The sequence below is a fragment of the Clytia hemisphaerica genome, unplaced genomic scaffold, assembly GCF_902728285.1.
Source record: "Clytia hemisphaerica strain Z4C2 unplaced genomic scaffold, Clytia hemisphaerica genome assembly, whole genome shotgun sequence".
Classification (NCBI taxonomy): domain Eukaryota; kingdom Metazoa; phylum Cnidaria; class Hydrozoa; order Leptothecata; family Clytiidae; genus Clytia; species Clytia hemisphaerica.
Window position 1 is genome coordinate 393,890 of NW_027104421.1, and position 22,760 is coordinate 416,649.

At 35.3% G+C, this 22,760-nt stretch overlaps 3 protein-coding genes across 3 annotated transcripts in view; 2 read left to right on the forward strand and 1 right to left on the reverse strand.

Moving 5' to 3' along the window:
• LOC136820386 (armadillo repeat-containing protein 5-like) overlaps positions 1 to 22,099 on the forward strand; it is a 28,567-nt gene extending 6,468 nt beyond the window's left edge. The window contains exons 2-8 of the mRNA XM_067076572.1: positions 14,915 to 15,182; positions 15,655 to 15,685; positions 16,152 to 16,544; positions 18,057 to 18,152; positions 18,652 to 19,858; positions 20,521 to 20,726; positions 21,312 to 22,099. Of these exons, the coding sequence (XP_066932673.1) occupies positions 14,943 to 15,182; positions 15,655 to 15,685; positions 16,152 to 16,544; positions 18,057 to 18,152; positions 18,652 to 19,858; positions 20,521 to 20,726; positions 21,312 to 22,057 (2,919 nt within the window). The 5' untranslated portion in view covers positions 14,915 to 14,942 and the 3' untranslated portion in view covers positions 22,058 to 22,099. The remainder of the gene's footprint in view (positions 1 to 14,914; positions 15,183 to 15,654; positions 15,686 to 16,151; positions 16,545 to 18,056; positions 18,153 to 18,651; positions 19,859 to 20,520; positions 20,727 to 21,311) is intronic.
• Positions 5,037 to 6,497, reverse strand: LOC136820375 (uncharacterized). Its single transcript, XM_067076561.1, has one exon. It carries the CDS (start codon positions 6,495 to 6,497, stop codon positions 5,037 to 5,039), a length of 1,461 nt encoding a protein of 486 aa, XP_066932662.1.
• LOC136820376 (uncharacterized) lies at positions 6,520 to 8,743 on the forward strand. Its single transcript, XM_067076562.1, has 3 exons — positions 6,520 to 6,540; positions 6,704 to 7,450; positions 7,727 to 8,743. The coding sequence occupies exons 1-3, from the start codon at positions 6,520 to 6,522 to the stop codon at positions 8,741 to 8,743; spliced, it is 1,785 nt and encodes a 594-aa protein (XP_066932663.1).
• Positions 22,100 to 22,760: the final 661 nt, after the last annotated feature.

The window sequence follows — 22,760 nt, forward strand, 5'->3', positions numbered from 1 at the left end:
CTTCTCTCGGTCCTCTGCAAGTATTTTCGACATTGTTAGTTATTGCATTTTACATGTGCTGTTTTTCATTTTTTATGAAGCATCATACATGATTTGTGATGAATGTTGTTCTGTTGACTGCTGAAGAAAGTGTTAATTGCTCTGTAAAACAGCGGTCGCACCAGTTTGCTCTGAAGCAAACTGTGACCTAGTATTAATTTCGCTTAGCGAAAGTATTACGATAGCCTTTCTGCGGCGGCAGCGGCGGCGGTGTCATCGAAAAAAAAATTAGAAAACGAAAGTGCTTGATACCGTGGACGAACTCACTAAATTTAATTTACAAATTACACGCTCGTATAACCACGGACGATTTTCGCGGGTTTTCTTTGGATTACGTCATATATCTTTGTGTCTTTAGCTCCACAGTTTTGATTTTTTCTTTATTTTCTTATAAGCATATACTTTATAAGAATCAAATCAATAACTCTTGATAGACGGTGATATACCTTTCGGTAATTAGTTCTTACAAAGTAAACAAAGTGTGGCGCACAATATGAGCATATTTATTTTTCTTATAAGCATTTACTTTATAAGAATCAAATCAATAACTCTTGATAGACGGTGATATAGCTTTCGGTAATTAGTTGTTCCAAAGTAAACAAGGAACGGCGCACAATATGAGCTCATTTATTTTTCTTATAAGCATTTACTTTATAAGAATCAAATCAATAACTCTTTATAGACGGTAATATACCTTTCGGTAATTAGTTCTTACAAAGTAAACAAGGGATGGCGCACAATATGAGCTTACTTATTTTTGTTATAAGCATTTACTTTATAAGAATCAAATCAATAACTCTCGATAGACGGTGATATACCTTTCGGTAATTAGCTCTTACAAAATAAACAAGAGATGGTGCACAATATGAGCATATTCATTTTTCTTATATAAGCATTTGCTTTATAAGAATCAAATAAATAACTTTTGATAGACGGTGATACTACCTTTGTTTATTAGTTCTTAAAAATTAAACAACAGTTGTTCTTAAATTGGTCTCTTTTTTTAGCGATTTTAAGCCTCGTTGTTCTTGTAAAATTGTTTCATCAAGGCTCGATGTAAAGTAGATTTCAAATTGGCTTCAATCTGTACTTCTTGTTTTTCCTATGTAGTTTAAATTCTAGGCGAAATTTTCGACTTTAAGTCGTCTTGTTTTACTTTTTATCGACTTTCTTTCTTTGTAACTTTCATCAGTGTTTCTAACTTCACTTTTTATCGACTTGCTATCTTCGTAAACTTTCAAGGGTGTTTATAATTTCACTTTTTATCGACTTGCTTTCTTCGTAACTTTCAAGAGTGTCTCTAAGCTCACTTTTATCAACTCGTTATCGTTGTAACTTTCAAGGGTCTTTCTAAGTTCACTTTTATCGCATCGCTCTCTTTCTCTTTGTAACTTTAGGTGTTCCAAGGTCACTTTTACCTACTCTCTTTCTCCATAACTTTCAAGACTGTATAATTTTAGAAAACTTATAGACTGAATGACCGACAGGATTTAAAGTTTGACTGACAGAATTTCATCTCACTCCCGACATGATGTCCGATTGACTAAAAATATTTATTTGCAGCCCTGCACTCAAGGAAAATCACAGTGGTTCACAATGGACATATATATGCCAAAGTCTGCCATCATGAATTTTATTTCTTTAGGAAGAACACTCAAGCTTACTCAAAATATTGTGTTTTAGAATAAAATACAATTCCATAATGGCAGACTTTGGCAAATTTCTGACCCAAACCATTTTGGTTTTCCCAGAGTATTTCCAGAATACTTTCAACACCAAAAGATTTCAGGACCCTATTTGAAACCACTTCTGAGATTTTAGCCTGACAAATTAGAGTTTAGCTCTAAATATTGCGTTTTAGTGGGAAATGCAATTCCATAATGGCGGACTTTGGCAAATTTCTGACCCAAACCATTTTGTTTTTCCCAGAGTATTTCCAGAATACTTTCAACACCAAAAAATTTCAGGACGGGTTCAGGACACCATTTGAAATCACTTCTGAGATTTTAGCCCAAGAAAATTAGACTTTAAACTCTAAATATTGCGTTTTAGTTGGAAATGCAATACTATAATGGCAGACTTGGGCAAATTTCTGACCCAAACCATTTCGGTTCTCCAAGAGTATTTCCAGAATACTTTCAACACCAAAAAATTTCAGGACATCATTTGAAATCATTTTTGAGATTTTAGCCCAAGAAAACCAAGTTTTAGCTTGAAATATTGGCATTTAGCATAAAAACTCAATTTCTAGAGCGCCATTATGGAGCTGAAGTGGTTTTTCCCGGAAAATTCTTATTCGCCTTAAAAAACGGATTTTTGTATTTTGGGGAAATTCCCTTTAACCAAATAAGAAAATATAGCTTTTGTCAATGTTGACTCATTATTTTTTTCGGATTTTTTGCACAATGATGCATAATGGCAATGCATAAAATGTGACGGAGCCCGATTTTCGAAAAAAAATATATTTGGGCAAATTTGGGCCAAAAACTGCTTAAAAATAGGGTTTTTTGGACTTTGTGCAAAATCCTGTCATTAGGTTTTTCTGATTTTTTGTACAAAGACGGAGGACTAGATTCTCTAAAGAATGGCTGAAGTGGTTTTTCCTGGAAAATTCTTATTCGCCTTCAAAAACGGATTTTCGTATTTTGGGGAAATTCCCTTTAACCAAATAAGAAAATATAGCTTTACTCAATGTTGACTCATAATTTTTTCTGATTTTTTGCACAATGATGCAAAATGACAATACCTAAAATGTGACGAAGCCCGATTTTCAAAAAACATTTTTTTCCGGCCGAAAATGCCGGAAATATGCCGGAAAAACTGTTTTTTCGGCATTTTCTCAAGATTTTATCATTGGTTTTTTCTGATTCTTTGCACAAAGATGCGTATTAACATTGCCCAAAACATGGCCGAGTTCGATTTTTGAGAACAAATTTTTTCCGGTTGAAAATGCCGGAAATCGCCGTGTTTGCAGATTTTCATTGGATTTTTTCCTTATATTCATTTCTATGTTTTTTACACAAAAACATTATCGATAACAATGCTCACCATCAAGCATGATTCAATTGTCAATAAAACTGATTTTTGCGACCAGAACTTTCTATTTATTTTTTCCCTACAACCCTTCCCTCTCCCCCCATCAACAATCAATGATGAATTTATTGCGTTATGCATTTTCGCTAAACGCTATATTTTCTGACTGATTTTTTTTCATTTCTCTCCTCGCATTGCTATCTAACTTTCATCATCAGGTAGGTCCATTCAGCATCTAGCTTGTTACTCATTTTTCGCTATAGTGCGAATCAAAGACCCCCCTGGGGAATGCTGGATTTTTGACCTAGGAGGTTAAAAATTGCGCAAAATGTCTTACAATAGATTAAATTTTCACAAAAAAATATTACACTTTGAATTTTTGGACTTTGCCATTTGACGATCTACCCTAACGCTGGCAACCTGCCGGAACTCAGGAACTCCTTACAAAAGCATTCGAATTTTTTCGCATTCGACCCTAGTGAGGACTAGGGTCTTGAAAACCTCTCTTGAGCAATCCCAACATAGAATTAGCTTTGTTTACTTGCTTAGCGATATGTTCTTCAAATGAAAGTTCTGAGTCTATCAAAACACCGAGATCTTTTTCTGTGAAGACATGTTCAAGTTGCTCTCCATTTAGTTGATACGGGTGTGCATGCTTTATGTTCTCGAATTTACCTATCGTTAAAACGTTAAAAACTTACAATTCACTCCAATTGATCTGATAAAATTTCGGCAAACACCCAGTAAATAGTTAACATGGTTCCTAATAAAAGGACATCTTACTATCAGTAGTTACAGTTAAGTCTCGCTAATTCGAACTCAGACGGGGAATCTTATTTTTTTCGATTTACATAGAGACTCAAATTATAGAAATTATTTTGAGAAGGTTTTTTCTTGATGGAGGCTGTAAACAAGTTCGAATTATAAAAAGATTCGAGTAATAGAAGTTCAAATAAGTAAAAATTTATTGTAAATTGTATCATCCCAGAATCCTTTTCCAGCCGAAACATTGATTAAATAAAGAAGAAAACAAATTCCGAATAGGTGCATCTTCGAGAAACTCAAAATTTAAGTTATCAAAAAGAATAACACATGATGTAAAATATGGTCGATATTTCGATTCACTTGCTAAATCATTATCAAGACAGAGTAAAATGAAATTCTAAAAGCATTACTTTATGTACAAGTTCAGTAAAAATTAGAAAAATTATGAAATGCATCAAGGGAATAAAACGATTGCTGAAACAAAAGAAAGAAGGACTAGAGACGCAATAGAAGCGATATGTGTCAATGTAATAAAATATAATTAATTAAATTAAAATAATTGAAGCTCCTTGGAGGCCTTAAGTCCATGATTCAAGGTAGGCTTCTTTTGTTTAATACAAAAGGCTTCTCTAAATTCTAATGTATATGTATCACCAGTATCAATTACTTTGGTGTTGTCTCTGATTAAATTTAATTTGAATTCATCACCATCGACATCATTTAAAAGGAGGTTATTGATACCAAATAAGTGTTCACATTCCAGGCAATTATCAACGTGCGACTTGATTGATGATTCGTCACGTGTCGCATGTTCCTTTGTTCTCTGGGAGAGGGTACGTTTGGTCAAACCGATGTAAGATGCGGTACAACCGGGGCAGGCGAATTCATAATAACGTACGACTTGCTAAGACTTTTTATCTTATCTTTCATATTTTGTGAAGAAAGAGAGTTTAGTCACTGAATATTTTGTTACAAAATTTACCCTTTCTTTGGTACAACGACTAAGTTTTCGCCAACATTGCTTTACAAGTTGATCACCAACGTCACCAGCATAATGAACATTAAAGTATACCTTTTTTCTTTTGTCATCATCGGTATTGGGTTTGTCTTTAGGATTAGACAGGACACGTTTAATCATTGCATTGATGACGGATTTTGGATATTTGTTCCAGGAAGCGAATTTCTTTATCATCTCGAGTTCAGGATGAAGCTTGTTCTTTGAGCAGAGTTTCTTTGCCCTCGTGATCAGAGATCGCATCCATGCAGTTTTCCATTTCCAGGGTACGAAAGAGTGTGCTGGTTGGTACTGACCAGTGTGTGTGGTCTTTACGAAAGATAGCTATTCCATCGGGACAGATTTCGAGATCGAGAAAATGAGGTACTTGATTTTCAAAGAGGTCGACAGTGAATTGAAGATTTTTATCAAACTTGTTGAACTTTTCAAGAATGGATTCTATATCAGAACGTTTCACTAAGAGTAATGTATCATCGACGTACCTTGCATAAAACTTAATTGTTCCTTTATTGATGAGTTTAGAGACGACTCGTTTTTCCAGTTCGGTCATGATAATATTTGCTAAGACGGGACCAAGTGATGCACCCATGCTGACTCCATCAGTTTGCTCATAGATCTGATTGTTGTACAGGAAAGCAGTCTTTTGGCATGTATCTAAGATAAGCTTTTTTAGTGTAGATTTCTTGAGGGTGGTTTTGATTAGTTTTTGTTTGTAAACTCTATCAAGAATAATGTTAACTGTTCGTTTTAGTGGCACATTGGTAAATAGCGAAACAACATCAAATGAGATGAGGGCGTAGTCATCATTCTTTAGGAGGTCACGTGGTAAGTTGTTAATCCAATCAGCTGCATCGAAAGTGTCTTTTAGGGCAAATTCGTTTTGGGTTAAAGGATGAAGTAGATTTGTAATATACTTTCCAACGCCAAAGTGAGTAGAGCCAGTGGTGTCAATAATGGGTCGAAATGGAGGTACATGATCGAAATTCTTATGTACTTTCGGTAGGCCATGAGCTCGGGCAATTTTTGCGTTTTCAGGACGGATTTCTTTGTGTACTTCAGGAGTAATTTCACCACGATTGAGAAGTTTGCAGAGATACGATTGTAAGGTGTTGAGGCGGGTATTAGTTGGATCATCATTGCGTTTTTTGAATTTCTTTGTGTCGGAAAATATCGGAGATAATGAGTCATAATAATCAGCAATGTCAATGATGACGACACCATTTCCTTTGTCAGGTTTCAAGATGGCGGTAGTTTCTCGGAGTTTACGAATTATCTTCAATTTCTTGGAATCTTTGAAGATTTGTTGATTTTCTAGGTCGAGTAGATTGTACGCTAGAGCTCTCAAACAGTTTTTTGCACGTAGTTGACTGTGGTAGTCGTTTTTAAGGAGTTCGTGTCTGTTGAGTTGATCCCAAACATTTTCAACCGAAGGGATGATGTCTTTTTCTTGTAGATTCATTGCAAGGCCGTAATTGAGACCATATTGGATGACTTCGTATTCTTCATTCGATAGTGTGTGTGATGATAAGTTCCAGATTGTATTGTTAGGATTTTCCATGAGTCCGTTTTCATAATTATAGTTTTGGATGAGACGATCATATTTCCGGAGATGTCGATCTGATACTTGTTTTTCGAACTTCGACATGACAAAATTGATACTGTAGATAATGCATTTACGTTTCATCCAGGTAGATTTTGATACAATTTACTTTTTATGTAAATGTCGCGACACAAACATCACGCCAAACTTTACAAAACTGAAACAGTTGAAAGATATTGACATGAAATCGTTCAAAATTTTACCGTAAGCTTCTATTTAATGAAATTTCTGCCAAACATAAACGTTTGAAGGTACTCAAGAAGGAGCAGAAAGATTGCACGGATGAACTTGTATCAAAATCTACCTGGATGAAACGTAAATGCATTATCTACAGTATCAATTTTGTCATGTCGAAGTTCGAAAAACAAGTATCAGATCGACATCTCCGGAAATATGATCGTCTCATCCAAAACTATAATTATGAAAACGGACTCATGGAAAATCCTAACAATACAATCTGGAACTTATCATCACACACACTATCGAATGAAGAATACGAAGTCATCCAATATGGTCTCAATTACGGCCTTGCAATGAATCTACAAGAAAAAGACATCATCCCTTCGGTTGAAAATGTTTGGGATCAACTCAACAGACACGAACTCCTTAAAAACGACTACCACAGTCAACTACGTGCAAAAAACTGTTTGAGAGCTCTAGCGTACAATCTACTCGACCTAGAAAATCAACAAATCTTCAAAGATTCCAAGAAATTGAAGATAATTCGTAAACTCCGAGAAACTACCGCCATCTTGAAACCTGACAAAGGAAATGGTGTCGTCATCATTGACATTGCTGATTATTATGACTCATTATCTCCGATATTTTCCGACACAAAGAAATTCAAAAAACGCAATGATGATCCAACTAATACCCGCCTCAACACCTTACAATCGTATCTCTGCAAACTTCTCAATCGTGGTGAAATTACTCCTGAAGTACACAAAGAAATCCGTCCTGAAAACGCAAAAATTGCCCGAGCTCATGGCCTACCGAAAGTACATAAGAATTTCGATCATGTACCCTCCATTTCGACCCATTATTGACACCACTGGCTCTACTCACTTTGGCGTTGGAAAGTATATTACAAATCTACTTCATCCTTTAACCCAAAACGAATTTGCCCTAAAAGACACTTTCGATGCAGCTGATCGGATTAACAACTTACCACGTGACCTCCTAAAGAATGATGACTACGCCCTCATCTCATTTGATGTTGTTTCGCTATTTACCAATGTGCCACTAAAACGAACAGTTAACATTATTCTTGATAGAGTTTACAAACAAAACTAATCAAAACCACCCTCAAGAAATCTACACTAAAAAAGCTTATCTTAGATACATGCCAAAAGACTGCTTTCCTGTACAACAATCAGATCTATGAGCAAACTGATGGAGTCAGCATGGGTGCATCACTTGGTCCCGTCTTAGCAAATATTATCATGACCGAACTGGAAAAACGAGTCGTCTCTAAACTCATCAATAAAGGAACAATTAAGTTTTATGCAAGGTACGTCGATGATACATTACTCTTAGTGAAACGTTCTGATATAGAATCCATTCTTGAAAAGTTCAACAAGTTTGATAAAAATCTTCAATTCACTGTCGACCTCTTTGAAAATCAAGTACCTCATTTTCTCGATCTCGAAATCTGTCCCGATGGAATAGCTATCTTTCGTAAAGACACACACACTGGTCAGTACCAACCAGCACACTCTTTCGTACCCTGGAAATGGAAAACTGCATGGATGCGATCTCTGATCACGAGGGCAAAGAAACTCTGCTCAAAGAACAAGCTTCATCCTGAACTCGAGATGATAAAGAAATTCGCTTCCTGGAACAAATATCCAAAATCCGTCATCAATGCAATGATTAAACGTGTCCTGTCTAATCCTAAAGACAAACCCAATACCGATGATGACAAAAGAAAAAAGGTATACTTTAATGTTCATTATGCTGGTGACGTTGGTGATCAACTTGTAAAGCAATGTTGGCGAAAACTTAGTCGTTGTACCAAAGAAAGGGTAAATTTTGTAACAAAATATTCAGTGACTAAACTCTCTTTCTTCACAAATATGAAAGATAAGATAAAAATTCTTAGCAAGTCGTACGTTATTTATGAATTCGCCTGCCCCGGTTGTACCGCATCTTACATCGGTTTGACCAAACGTACCCTCTCCCAGAGAACAAAGGAACATGCGACACGTGACGAATCATCAATCAAGTCGCACGTTGATAATTGCCTGGAATGTGAACACTTATTTGGTATCAATAACCTCCTTTTTAAATGATGTCGATGGTGATGAATTCAAATTAAATTTAATCAGAGACAACACCAAAGTAATTGATACTGGTGATACATATACATTAGAATTTAGAGAAGCCTTTTGTATTAAACAAAAGAAGCCTACCTTGAATCATGGACTTAAGGCCTCCAAGGAGCTTCAATTATTTTAATTTAATTAATTATATTTTATTACATTGACACATATCGCTTCTATTGCGTCTCTAGTCCTTCTTTCTTTTGTTTCAGCAATCGTTTTATTCCCTTGATGCATTTCATAATTTTTCTAATTTTTACTGAACTTGTACATAAAGTAATGCTTTTAGAATTTCATTTTACTCTGTCTTGATAATGATTTAGCAAGTGAATCGAAATATCGACCATATTTTACATCATGTGTTATTCTTTTTGATAACTTAAATTTTGAGTTTCTCGAAGATGCACCTATTCGGAATTTGTTTTCTTCTTTATTGTATCATCCCAGTTCACTGATTTTTTACAGAACGTCACACCAAAAATTATTCTAACTTATTACTTCTTACGAATGAGCTAAAATAACTTCTTCATAAATTGTCTCCCTTAGGTTCAAAAGAACCTCTTACTACTTGTAATTAAATTTCATTAATTGTTTTGATTTTTAAGATTTCTTGTGGAAAAAGTCGTTGATTTTGAGGTTGATGAGTCGGTTGGTTTCAGTGTAGAGTTATTTTGTCCTTTTCTCTTGTTGTAGTAGGAATTCAACAATCCAAAGGTTAAACATTTGAACAAAAACCGTCGGAAGCCAGCAATCATAACTGCATAGACCAAAAAGTTGACCACATTATTTAAGAGAAAAAGCAAATAAGCCACGTGCTCGATGAGTAGCAAATCTTGATAATTCATTTTTAAAGAAGCCGTGTCGTTTAAGCTGAATATGAGGAAATGTCTTACGATGTAGATGTATACTCTGGAGGGTATTGATGTTACACCGAAAATGATTATCAGCCACAGTAAAACCTTTAATGCTTTTTGGTTTCTTTTCCGTATTTTGTTTTTAGTGTTGTTTTCATTTCTTGAATTTTTCTGCTCTTTTTTCATATAGTTTGATATCTTCCAGTAATAGTATATCATTAAGAGTGAAGGCATAAAAGCGATCTGACCTAATACTTGCATGTTAGCGTGATATAAAGCTGGTGTGAACTTTAAGCGCAGCGTTGGATCCCATTTGCACATTTTTCGGCCATCTTTGATTTGCACGTGTCGGACAAAAAAGAATTCAGTAGAAATAAAAGTCAAACAGCCACAAGTTAGTAGCAAAACAATAATAATTATGGAATACTTTTGAATTGATGTCTTCTTCGTAAAAGGATGAACTATGTTTTTGTAGCGTTCGAACGAGATGAGAACGACCAACCAGAAAGACATATTAGGGTAGGAGACTATGAAAAATGGGATTCCATAGCTACAAGAAAAAGAGTCAATCTTCCAGGTTAGCTGCCAATCAAAATAATGCAGAAAGGTACTACTAAAACAATAAATCCAATCTACCATTGCGAGAATTATGATTAAGAAATGATACGCGGTCATTTTTCGGAGGTTTTGTTTATGTTTTCGTGTGAAGTAAACCGTGATTAATGTGTTTCCTATGATGCCGATTGCTGCAAGTGTAATGAAAAACTGAAGTATAATTGGTCGGATTTGATTTTCAAAATGATACAGTCTACCAGCCGATAAAGATATCTGTAAATCGTTTTTCTCACTTTGTTTTAGTTTTCCTTTTAACGTGAAATTAACAAAGAAGATGAAATTGTTCCATGTTAATCCGTACTTGGTTTCCATGTTTGTGTAAGATGTGTAGTAGTCAACCATTGATTTTTTGTCTCCATATTTGTTGAGGTCTTCCATTGTTTCTTGTAGACGTTTTAAAGCTTTAAAACGTTCCATGATTTTTGAAGAATCTAAAAGTGAAACATTATTATGAAATTTATCTTGACACGCTTTATAGTATGATCTATATAAGTAATTCTCCAGTTTTTTATAGTGCTCGATAAATAAGTAGAATGATGTCGATCAAGAAGTCTCTTTTCTTCCTGACTAGTATAATTTATAGAAAGTCAGTTTCAAAATAAAATTGAGGTTTATTGTGGGATCGAACTGACTTGAAATTTTTCGGATGTTTTAAGCTGAAGTTAGACTGGAGTCGACATCAGTTTGTATAATCCTGTAACTTATAAACTATATTTTGTACCTTCTTATATGTTTTTTCATATTTTCTACTATGTTTGAATTAGTCGAAGTTGAAGTTGGAATCTTACTCAAACTAGTGAAAATTTTTGGAAATTCTATTTTTTAATCGCTCGAGTAATACAAATGATTGACAGTTGATTTTAAAAATATTTTTTAAAAAGGTGGCTGAAATTGTTCTATGTTTCGTTCCTGTTTTTGAATTATTGTAACTATGATCTAAACATTCCAATTTCTGTACAATTATATAAGAACATAGGGCTTTGAAAGCCAAAATATGGAGAACAAATTAAGAATATTTTAAGGCTTTACAGACTCTAAAACACCCAATTTCTTAGGAAATCGCACAAAAATACTCACAAAATGGTGAAATTAAGAACATTTTTAGGCTTTATAAACCCCAAAGTTTAAGAGCATTCGAAGGCTTCAAAAAATTTTGGATGTTCTTTTTTAAAATAAAGAGAATTACACTTACAGGTCTCAAACTCTAAGCTTCTAACCTTATGAGAAATTTTTGGTCTCTCGAACCAAAGTTTTGTTTCTAAGGTCAAACAAACAAAAATAACCGATAATAAAAACGTTAAAAACAGTGTTGCTATATAAAAATGTTTTTTAAAAATTAAAAAAAATAACTACAGACACAGTTAACAACGGTAACTGTCCCCCTATTGATTATATTTTGGAGTATAATATATAAGTGTTTTACAGCTTTGAGTAAAGGTAAACTACCTTCCCTCATATACACCTTTTCGATCATAGCCGCCAATTACCGCGCGGGCATTTTTTTGTCCGTCTTACCACCCTAAAATCGTCCCAGTCTTTTTTTTCTCGCACATATAGACAATATAGAGAAAGGTGTATGTAAAAAAAGATTGGATCGAGTTTAGGGTGGTAAAACGGACAATAAAATGCCTGCGCGGCAATAGGCGGCTACGGTCGAAAAGGTGTATTGATTCAAATTAAATGTTCTTAAATGGATGAAAATTAAAAACAAAGAAAGAAAACATACGTAGGAGACACGCATTTACTGGTAAAAAAATAGAAAGAGCTCGCACGCTCACAAGCTATACTCAAGCCAATCTTTTTTAAAAAATTTCTCACTTAAACATAAAAGGCTAAAATATGAACCCAAGTTATCCACTCCTGCCTTAGGGTAAAAAATACCAAGGTAAAGACAGGACAATTACTTGACAGCACTAAAACTAATTCTTCAGCAAACTAACTTGTTCAGCAAACAATTTTTATATATAATGAGTTGTTATCTTATTGAAATAAATACACTTTTCTCTTTTATGAGAATAATTTTATAAGGGCAACGAGACTAAAAAGATACCCAGAAGATAAGAATAGTTATCAGCTTTGTATGACTGATTTGATGTAATTTTATAAAACATTGAAATTTAAAAAAGAAAAAGAAATCAACAAAAACCCCGAAATTAATCATAATCAGAATAATACAGAATATGATAAGAACAGCTTCGACGATCATTACTGACTTTTATAAGAAAGTAAGTACAGGGTGTCCCGAAAAAAAGTATCGAGTTCGAACAGATTCTGAGTAGAAGGTTGTTGCGTGTGTTTAACAAAATGTAAGAAAATATATACCAACAAAATAATTGTTTTTACAACAGTCATTATGATTAAAAAGAATCAACTTTCTTTACAATTTTCATGACGTTAAAGTTATTGAGAATTGTTATTCATAAAAGACGTCTCAGGACAATTATTATGATACATAGAGAAACTTTAATAAACATTGCTAATTTAGTGAAACACACACAAGAACTTTCTTTCTATAGAAGTGGTACGACTCGATTTTTCAGGACACCCTGTATAACTGATATCCGAGGCAAATTGTTCTTAATCATCAGATCTTCAATCTCTTTTTTATAATTAATGGTCTGGAGGGACTCTAGATATGCTAGTCTTTTTCTATTGTGATTTGTCGGGATTTTAAAATTTTAACAAACCAATAAAAAGAAAATGTTAAAAAATGTTCTAGGAATTTTTTTTATTGTAACTTACTTTTCGACTGTGCAAATATTTGATAGTTGCAGGTGTTACATTTTCATTTTTCTTTATATCATTTTACATTTCAATTTACCGCCTCCTTGGGTAAATGATGAACTTTCTATAACTTTCTATTTCTATATCTATATATCAAAGTCACGTGAAAATATTTCTCCTTAACTATAAATTTTCCCAGTCAGCAGAGCACACTATTAGTTAAATCTCAAAGTACAATTTCTCAAAATAATAAGCACCTTCAAAAAGCCTGATTTAGAGCCCCCGTTTTCTTCAAACTAACCCAAATGGATTAAATTTCGCGTGAACTAATTTTAATGATTTTCACGAATTTTGGCCGTTTTCGCGAAAAAAAAACATTGGGCTTTTCCAGAAAAAAAGCGTACATCCCCTGTTGAGGAGCTCCAACCTTTTGTGAACTACCCCCTTGGAATTCCAGCCAATTTTAGGATCATACCCCTCTGGAATCCCGAATTTTTACAGATTTTCGATCATTACCCCCATGAATTCCACTTATTTTTCACGGATTTTTGTCTACTGCTATGGAATTCCACTGCATTTCAAACCATACCCCCTTGGAATGGAAATGGACTCCTCAACAGGGGGTGCACGGTTTTTTTCTGGAAAAGCCCATCTAAAATCCAAATTTTGACCAAAACAACTAAGAAAATGAAAAATGTTAGAGGAAAAGGAGTAGTAGGGGGAATTTTGTTCGATTTTTTGGAATCGATTGACTGTTTTGTTAGAAGCACTTGTTATACATTTTTGGAAAGCTAAGGGGTAGGGGAATCGAAATTACTATGTTTCCAATTTTTTTTCGGACACTTTGGTGTGATTTTCGGACAAATATGACGGTCTCAGGCAAAAATCATAGGGTTAAAAATTAATGAAAATTTTAGCTCGAGAAAAAAGAGACCTGTTGTATATTTTTGGAAAGCTCTCAAAAAATTAAGATTAGAGATATCTTGCAAGTATAGGTGATTTCTGTACCTAACTGGAAATATTAACCCTTGAAAACCGTGTTTTTCAGCCAGAAACAGCTATTTTGTCCAGTTTTTGCGCTTTTTGAAGCTCAATATCTCGAGTTAGGTACTGAAATCACCTATACTTGCAATATATCTCTAATCCTAATTTTTTGAGAGCTTTCCAAAAATATACAACAGGTCTCCGTTTTCTCGAGCTAAAATTTTCATTAATTTTTAAACCTATGATTTTTGCCTGAGACCGTCATATTTGTCCGAAAATCACACTAAAGTGTCCGAAAAAAAATTGGAAACATAGTAATTTCGATTCCCCTACCCCTTAGCTTTCCAAAAATGTATAACAAGTGCTTCTAACAAAACAGTCGAGCGATTTTACAAAATGCCCTCTACTAGAGGCTGATTTGCGAACTTTAATCGACGGCAAAATTCTGGATTCTCAATTTGTGTTAAAACTAACCAACCTAAAAAGAAGTTCGGTAATTTAAAAGCTGACAGGCTTGGGGACACGAGAAGTTTTTTTTCGTGTTGGTGCAGTGCAACATGCTCTATCCCACCAACACAAGAAAAAAAGTGCGTGTCCCATGGTTTCTTTCTTTGTTTCACGGGACAAAAAGTGAGGGAAATACCCAAAAGACACGCTGATTTTGTCCCTGGATGGAACAATGGAGCAAAATTGATTCGAATCAAGTTTGCTCCATTGTCCAAGGGACAAAAGTGAGATTTCACTTTTATTGGTAGAAAGAAAAATGGGGTGGAGACATGAGAAAGCGTTTCAGGTTAGTGGGATGGAGCATGTTGCATTGCACCAACGCGAAAAAAACTTCTCGTGTCTCCAATTCTTAAAACCACACGTTTAGAGGGGAGGAGGTTGAGATCAGTGACTTAAAAATGACGTTTCCTTGAAGTAAACTTTGTTTGGTTCAACTTCTTGTTTTTATTATGTTTAGAGAAAAATTAGAAACACAAAAATATATTATGGACCAGTTAAGAGACCTCATACGTATCGTTCAATCGGGAAACGTCCAGAAACGTGAAGAATCATTATTAGAGTTGAGAAAACGTACCAAAGATTCAGAAGATGTCAGCTTTTTACATCGATTGGAATTTGGTAATGTTTTGTTTCAATTGTTGGAAGAATGGAAAACGAAATATCAAGTTGTGGTTTTATCCATTTTGGCCAATTGTACTAATTTGAATGAGCAATGGAGAGAATTTGTAAGAATTTATGGTTTTTATGGGTGTTTTCCTGGGAGGTTTAAATCCCTTTTTAACTTTTAACAGAACTTTTGACAGTACTTTTAACCCTCTCTAATAAAAATATATAATCATTTGCTTCAGGGTATTACATCATTTAGAAGTCTTGAGTTGAAAGGCACTTATTTTTAGCTGATTATTAATGTCACGTAGAATCTACTAAAACTTGAAGAACATAATTTGTATGTATTTCAATCGTCAAATTACTTCTGAGTAATAAAAAACTTAAGTTTTTAGCACCAAGAAATAAAATGCTCTTCATGTCTTATCATCGACAAAGTTCTGTGGAATTATCTTATCGTGAATCATAGTACTCAAGAAACTTTATTCCAAGGTTTTATAATATGATAACCATTGAAGCACTCGTTCAATTATACCCGAATTAATTGTTGTTATTTTATTAAACCGACCATTCATTGTTTTTACCTTTTAGGTCGTGAATCATGAAGATTTCCCAAAAATTAGTAAGAATACAGAAATAATTTTTTGAAGGCCGTTAATTATTTGCCTAGTAATATTTGTGTAATAAGGTAATTACTTTGTTGTGTTTTCAAAGAGAGAAACTAGACATACACGCACAAAATATCCTACTTGTAGCCGTGTTCTAACACAGGACTTTTTTCCGGGACACCCTGTACACGTTTTTTTATCAGAACAAGCTATATAAGAACATGTTTGTTATAATATTCCTTATTTTAAGGCTTTGTAGGCTTTAAAACACCAACACAACACACAATATTTTTGTAAATCGCAAAAAAAATACTCACATTATGGTGAAAATAAGAACGAGACTTAAAACTCAAAAAGCTCAGAACGTCCAAAGGCTTCCAAAATTTTAAATGTTCTTATGAAAAAACGTATAGTTGAGTATTTATATTTGGTTATTTTGCATATAGGGTAGTAACTTTTTTTATTTGTTTTCCTCTTTAGAGAGCTTACTTAACAATGAAAGCGATTCTGCTGTGGTAAGCCGAGTCGCTAGGCTAATTGCCAACATTGCTAAAAGCCACAATTGCGTGTCATTAATCGAGCAAGATGCCTCACTTATTCAATCACTTGTTAACCAGGGACGACCTAACCAAACCTTGAAAACACAACAAGCGTGTCTCAGAGCATTACGTAATCTTTGCTTCACCAAACCGTCAGCCAAACTAGCAGCCGAATGTGATAGTTTTCCAGATTTGTTGTCAAATTTAAAATCATCGGAGTTGGATATTGTATTTGCTTGCACTACTTTGATTTGTGAATTGTTAAAGACGCAATGTATTGAAGTTGGTTTTCGTTTGGTTGAAGATGATGTCTTGAAAGCTTTGATGGAACTTGGTGAATATCTTACACTTATTTTTGAATTGGCCATGTTGCTAAGGCTTTAGGGCTCAAACTATCTCCTTAAGTAAAAGTTTTTTAGATAATCTAACAATGGCAAACGATAACCCTTGGTCCAAAAAGTATGAATACATGTTTTTTTTCATAAGCAAGTGTATGCCCCTTGGTCGGGCTCGTGTATGTTTAATTTCTTAAAGCATCCAGGCATAGCTTATGCTTATTATATGCTTATGAATCATGCTCATGATTCACCTCGAGCCAAGTTTTTAGTGAAATTTCAGAAATTTTGTACAGATTTGGGGAGCAGTGGAATGTAGCTAGCCGTGGAATGTCTTTTTTTACTTGACCTCTACCAAACCTTTTTAAACGGATAAAAATGACAACTTGAAAAATATTCCAGGCTGACATAAATGCTTATCATGGCTCCGACTGGGGTTCTAGGCCCCCCCCCGCCAAATTTAGGTCCCCCCTGAGAACAAGGTCCCCCAGCCTGATAAAATTTTAGGTCCCAGTATAGGGGAAAAGTTTTATGGCATTCACAAAGCTCTATTTACACTTGTGTGCACTTTTAGAGAATGCAATAGAATGTCTTCATTTTTGCATTTTAAGGATCAGATCACACTTTGCATGAAAACATAAAGGTTTAGAGAAATTAAAAACCAACAGTAAAGAAAAATATTTAGGAAGTGTTATTTAGCCCCCAGAGTTACATAAACTAATGCAGGTCCCCCCCCCCAAGATAGAGCTCCCCCCGCCTGTCGGGAAAAACAAGCAGCTCCCACCTCTTATATGGCAAATTTTAGGTGTAGTTCCCTCCGCTCAGGCGGGGGGGGGGAGGGGTGCGAACCATGCTTATATTATGCATAGGAATTCTGCAAATCTGAGCCTTCATATGCTTATAAGCGTTATGCTTATAAAAGAAAAAATATGTATGGTATGATATGATATCAGGGGTGGTCAAAGCAAATTTTTCAGGAATGAATGCTAAGAATGCTAAGCCCCCCTCCCCTGACCCTAAATTTAGAGTTGATTTTTGAAAAATGTGTAGGAAGAGATTAATTTCGCAATTGCAGGATATTTTTGGACAGGAATCGTTAAATAAGCAAAGAGCCTATACTTTAAGGAAAGTTTGGCGGAAATTTAATTTGGTTGGATGGCGAAAAAAATAAATTTTCTTAACTTTCTTAACTTAAGCTAGCGGATTTTAGGCTAATCTGCAAATTTCAATTTTAATAATTTTGAATTGCTCATAAATACATTTTCCTTTCCTATCACGGATCATGACAATTCCTAAGCTCCCGCTAAAACTGCTTATAATTCATAGTCTGAGATGTAAACTTTTCTTCAAATTCGAAATCAAAAGACAACTTTTTAAATATTTTTGAGTCAGATTTTCGGCTTAAAACACATTTAAATTTGCAATTTTTGACTATAAAAATGGCCTTCCAGGATTAAAGTAAGTAGTCCCTTATAAATTAATTTCTCATGCCAAGTGTGTTTACATTGCAGGTAAGCATTCGAGCGAAGACATGAGAGACTTGGTGTTGGAAATCATGTTTCAATTGACTGTCACCACACGATGTCGCGTGGTCGTAGCAACTGAAGGTACAATAGCAGTGTTTTACTGAAAAAGATATTATGCTTAAGTATTATATTTCTCTTGAACAATATAGTTATTGTTTTGAGGCCCAATTCTGAGCCTAGGTGGATGCCTTCATTAGGATAGAAATTTAGACATTACATTTCTTTTTAACACCCCTGTGTCGCAGGCCCACTGTGACCCCAGCCCCATTGGAAAATTTGGTAAAAATTTCGTCCCCGGTGGGAAAATACCCTGAAATTTCAGCCCCACTGGGAAAATAACTTTGATTTCATCTCCATTCCAAATTCCATCCCCACTAGATTTTTTAACCTTGGAACAATATAATTTCTATCCCCATTGGGAATTCAATCGAAATGTTTATCCCCACTGAGGAAAAAGTTCGAGTGGGGCTGTGAGGCAGGGGTGTTTTTTAAGAAGAGGAGGAGGTATTTCATTAGAAAAGATGCAGAAACTTAGAACTTATGACATAAATTTTCAGGAAATATTTAATTTTCATTGCAGGTGCTGTCGAATTATTCGTAGACCGTTTACGTCATCACGAGAATACGGAAAGTTTCAAGTTCGCTGCACAAGGATTGTGTCTTTGCGCACGTGAGGCTGTCAGTCGAAATCTAATGAAATCAGTCGGAGCGTTACAGGAAATGGCTCGTGTATTAAAATCAGACGATTTCGGTGTCTACCACGAGGCCTTGGTTGCTGCATTTGTTTGGTTTCTATTCGATGATTCTAGTCTTGGACTGTTAATACGATCCGATGTAACACCATCGTTACTGTGTTACCTAGACCGGTTGACTTACTCTGAGCATCAACAATCCTTAGAATTAAACCTCTCCACATTGAATCAGTTAGATAATCACCAACATCCACCGGAATGGAATCCTACTGACTCTTTTAATGACCCTTCCACTTGTGATATAGGGGAGCCACCTCGATGGATGTACATGTCTTCACCGGAGTCATCCCCTTACCACCCTTACTCACCTGGTGCTTATAACCCCTGCTCCCCTTCTGTATCCCTTTCCTACTCTCCACCTCATTCGCCGCAGTCGCCAGGGTCCCCTGAACTTTATGATGGTTACTCAGACGCCTTAAATGAGTCTTGTGGATCTAGCTCAAAAGCCGTACCATACCATTTCCAAAGTGCTGACGGTCAGCACGCAATGATACACGGCACACGTGGACCTATACATGACATTATGTTATTACTATCACGTTTTTCACAAGCCAAAGATCCAAGTTCCTTCTTTCTATATTTACCTGGTTTTAACTCTCTACTTAACCACGTGGCATTATCGGTGAAACCGAACCCGAAATGTGCCCGATTATTGAATCGGGTTACCTCGAATTCTCATTGTTTTGATGTGTTGTTGAAAAAGAAACTAGTTCCCAGGCTACATTTACGTTTATGTACTGGATGGTCGTTGGAACATTTGACTCACTTGTTGTCGCAGGCACGCCAGGCGGACCGAAATTCAATTGATACCGATAAGGAGCCTGAGGACGAAAACTGTGAGCTTGAGGAAAAGGACATCATGTTTTTAGGTGAGTCAGTTACCTACGAATCTCACCGTGTTGGGAAATTATTGCTTTCAAATTTACAGTCGCAAAGTCAAACAACGTATGGTAGTGGCGTTCTATCAAAGATTTTATCCAATGGATCAATTCAACTCAAAGAGACTTGTGTTCTATCATTGCCATATATCATCTGGTAAGTAGAATTTAATCCAATACTTCTACAACCAGAAGGTCGTAATATTTGAGAAAAAAGGGAAATCCACCGGGAAGTTTTAAAACCACAATCGATCTGTAAGTGCTCTAAAATAGGTTGGAAGTGTAGAGTTTTAACTCTGAGTTTTGATATGAGACTTAAGAGCTTAAGATCTGAAGATCCAAAAGTTCAAAAATGGTCCAATAAGGCTCATAATATAGCCTGGTGGTCTATAAACCCGAGCCAAATTGAAATATCCGATTAAATTTGAGAGTTGGCCCAAAATCGACATTCTTGCCCGAAAAACGAGGAAATAAGCTTAATTCTCAATAGATTTCGACCATGATTGTAGACACTTATCACTCCATCAACTTCAGAGAATTCAGAGGATAAAGTCCACTGGGTTAACTGACTTAATGACTCAATCCCTATTTCATGTAGTAATTTTTAAGCAGTGTAGTAAGTTAACCCTATAATCATTGATTGTCGAAAAAAAAACACTATTTCTCTTATCCGACTCTGAAATTTCAATTCTGGATCAAAAAAGGCTTTTAGACGTCCTAAGCTATGGTCTGGTGAGGGAGGGCCGGAAATTGAACCTAACCTTTTGGGTAATGGTCTGATTTAGGGTGTCTTTTGATTATGTTACTTTTTGTCTTTAGGTCTAAGAAGCTTTGCACTAAACTGATGATTTATGATCGTGGCTACCAAATGTTTATGAGAATGCTGCGTGACTCGCTTAACCAGTCAAACGAGACTTTTATTATGATTGTGGAAGCTGTTTGCTCACTTAGTCAATTTTTACAAGTTCGATCATCTAGAAGATGTGGAATGGACTATTCATATATTTGTGACGGCATCTTAGAAGGTGAGGTATTGTTCGGAATATTTTCTGGTGCTTAGTAAATGGGGGGGGTTTGGTCGGAATAAATGGGCGGGACCTAATTACCGGGGATTCTCAGAAATCATATTTCTAAACAACCTCAAAATAAGGTAATTTTAAAACTAAAAACCTAACCCCGCCGGACCTTATTAGGACCCCCCCACTTTACTAATTTTGAAAATATTTTTTACAGCGGTCAAAAGAAGAGACTTATTTTAAAAGCAAAAAAGATTTTCGTTTAAGCGTGACAGGGGGTACTGCTGGGGTCCCTTAAAGTTTGCCAAACGTATCAGATCTTGTTATATTGTCTAATTAAAGATAAGGAAGGTTTTCCATTCTTGTTCAAGTAGCTTTGTGGCATAGTTTTAAGTAATTCATAATTCGATTATTTCAGCTGTTGATCGTCACAGCGTGAAACTATTAGTATTGAAATAAAACACATTAAACTTCGTTCGACAATAGTATATATATGCTTCCGATTCCGATTGGTCAAGCACTCTTCTGATGAATGAGAGTTCAACTCAACAAGAAGTTAATACTGAACTCTCAATTTCTCCTTCCTTATTTTAGTTCAAGATGACGACGATCAGGATGAGGGTGACCTGGAACCACCAGCCAAAAAGTCACGACTTGAAGAAATCTCAGATATTGAAATTATTGAAGGCGCCAATGAGACAGTGGATAGCTCCAGTGGTATGGTTGAATTTCATTTACCCAATGGAATACAATTAAAATGTAAACGAGACCTTATACGTAAACATTCGAAAATGTTTGATCGCATGTTTGACCCTATTTACACTGAATCAACAAAAACAATTGTACATTTAACGGATGTGAACGAAAAAGCTTTTGTAACATTAATGCATTTTGTACATGGCTGTAAATTAAGATTAGATTGTTATCGAGAATGTATTTCATGCCATTTCACTGGATGTGAAAATGAAAAACCAAATAATGGAAGATCATTGTCACGTGATGATAAGAATGTAGAAGAACTCGGAGACACAGAACAATGGCGTTTCACAATGGATTTGCTGTCATGCGCGGAACGATTTTTCGTACACTTGTTAAAGGAGCGATGTGAGGATTTATTAGTTGGAGAATTATCTGATCAAAATGTAGTCGAAATCTACTTATTATCTCGCTGGAACAATTGTGAGATTTTAACAACCGAATCTGTCATTCATCTATTAACGAAAGTTAGATGTCCGAAATTAAGAATACAATTTTTCATGGAGATTTTGATGTCACACGAGAAAGATAATTTTTTAGATTTGGTTGATACCATATTATCAAAGAAATTGAAAGTTTCGTAAAAAAAGAAATTTTTGAAAATTAAAGAAAAATATGAAAAGTAATTCTTGCCTATGGTTAAGTATAGTTTAGACTCGCTGACCCATGAGAATCTTCTAGTTAGTAGTAAATGAAATGAAAGAGCATTGGGGATGGAAATTTTTCTGTTTAAGATTTCAAATTCTATTGGTTACAGCTCAAAACTCCTGTAAAGATTCGGCGGTACTAGGTTTGCAAGGTGACGGGTATATGTCTCAGCCTAAGTTCGTAAATCGACCATTTGAGAGACTGAATCTCGGAAATTTTTCCCTCTTGACGTTTATACGACCCTGTCATTGGCCTTTTCCTATTTTCAGGAAAAATTACGAGAATTTTTGACATCCTGTTAGGGAGCTCATTTATCATAATTCGTAATATCCGACACCCATCTTGCCAAAGTAGTGAGTCAGATTCTCTGTTTTACGAAGAGAGTTTGATGTATATCGGGTTTATCGTTCTACACCTGCAATTTGAGCTACTAAACTCATTTGACGTCCATCGATACTTCGATTATCAGCCGGATTGAGAGAGAGTGATATATCAGTAAAGGCAGAGAGTCTATCGCAATGCTATTCTAACACCTTGGTCGCAAAAGCTGGGAAACCCAAATAGTCATCCAGTCTATACTGGAACTCATTGTGAAGAAACGTCGAGTTTTGAATGGCAACTGCTACACCATCGAAATCT

Excerpts from the sequence above, each read along its gene's own strand:
- LOC136820375 (XM_067076561.1), bottom strand. The coding sequence starts at position 6,497 with ATGTCGAAGTTCGAAAAACAAGTATCAGATCGACATCTCCGGAAATAT.
- LOC136820376 (XM_067076562.1), top strand. The coding sequence starts at position 6,520 with ATGCATTTACGTTTCATCCAG. Across the intron at positions 6,541-6,703 it reads TGCATTTACGTTTCATCCAG|GTACTCAAGAAGGAGCAGAA; the intron begins GTAGATTTTGAT and ends AAACGTTTGAAG. Across the intron at positions 7,451-7,726 it reads GAGCTCATGGCCTACCGAAA|AGTTTACAAACAAAACTAAT; the intron begins GTACATAAGAAT and ends TATTCTTGATAG.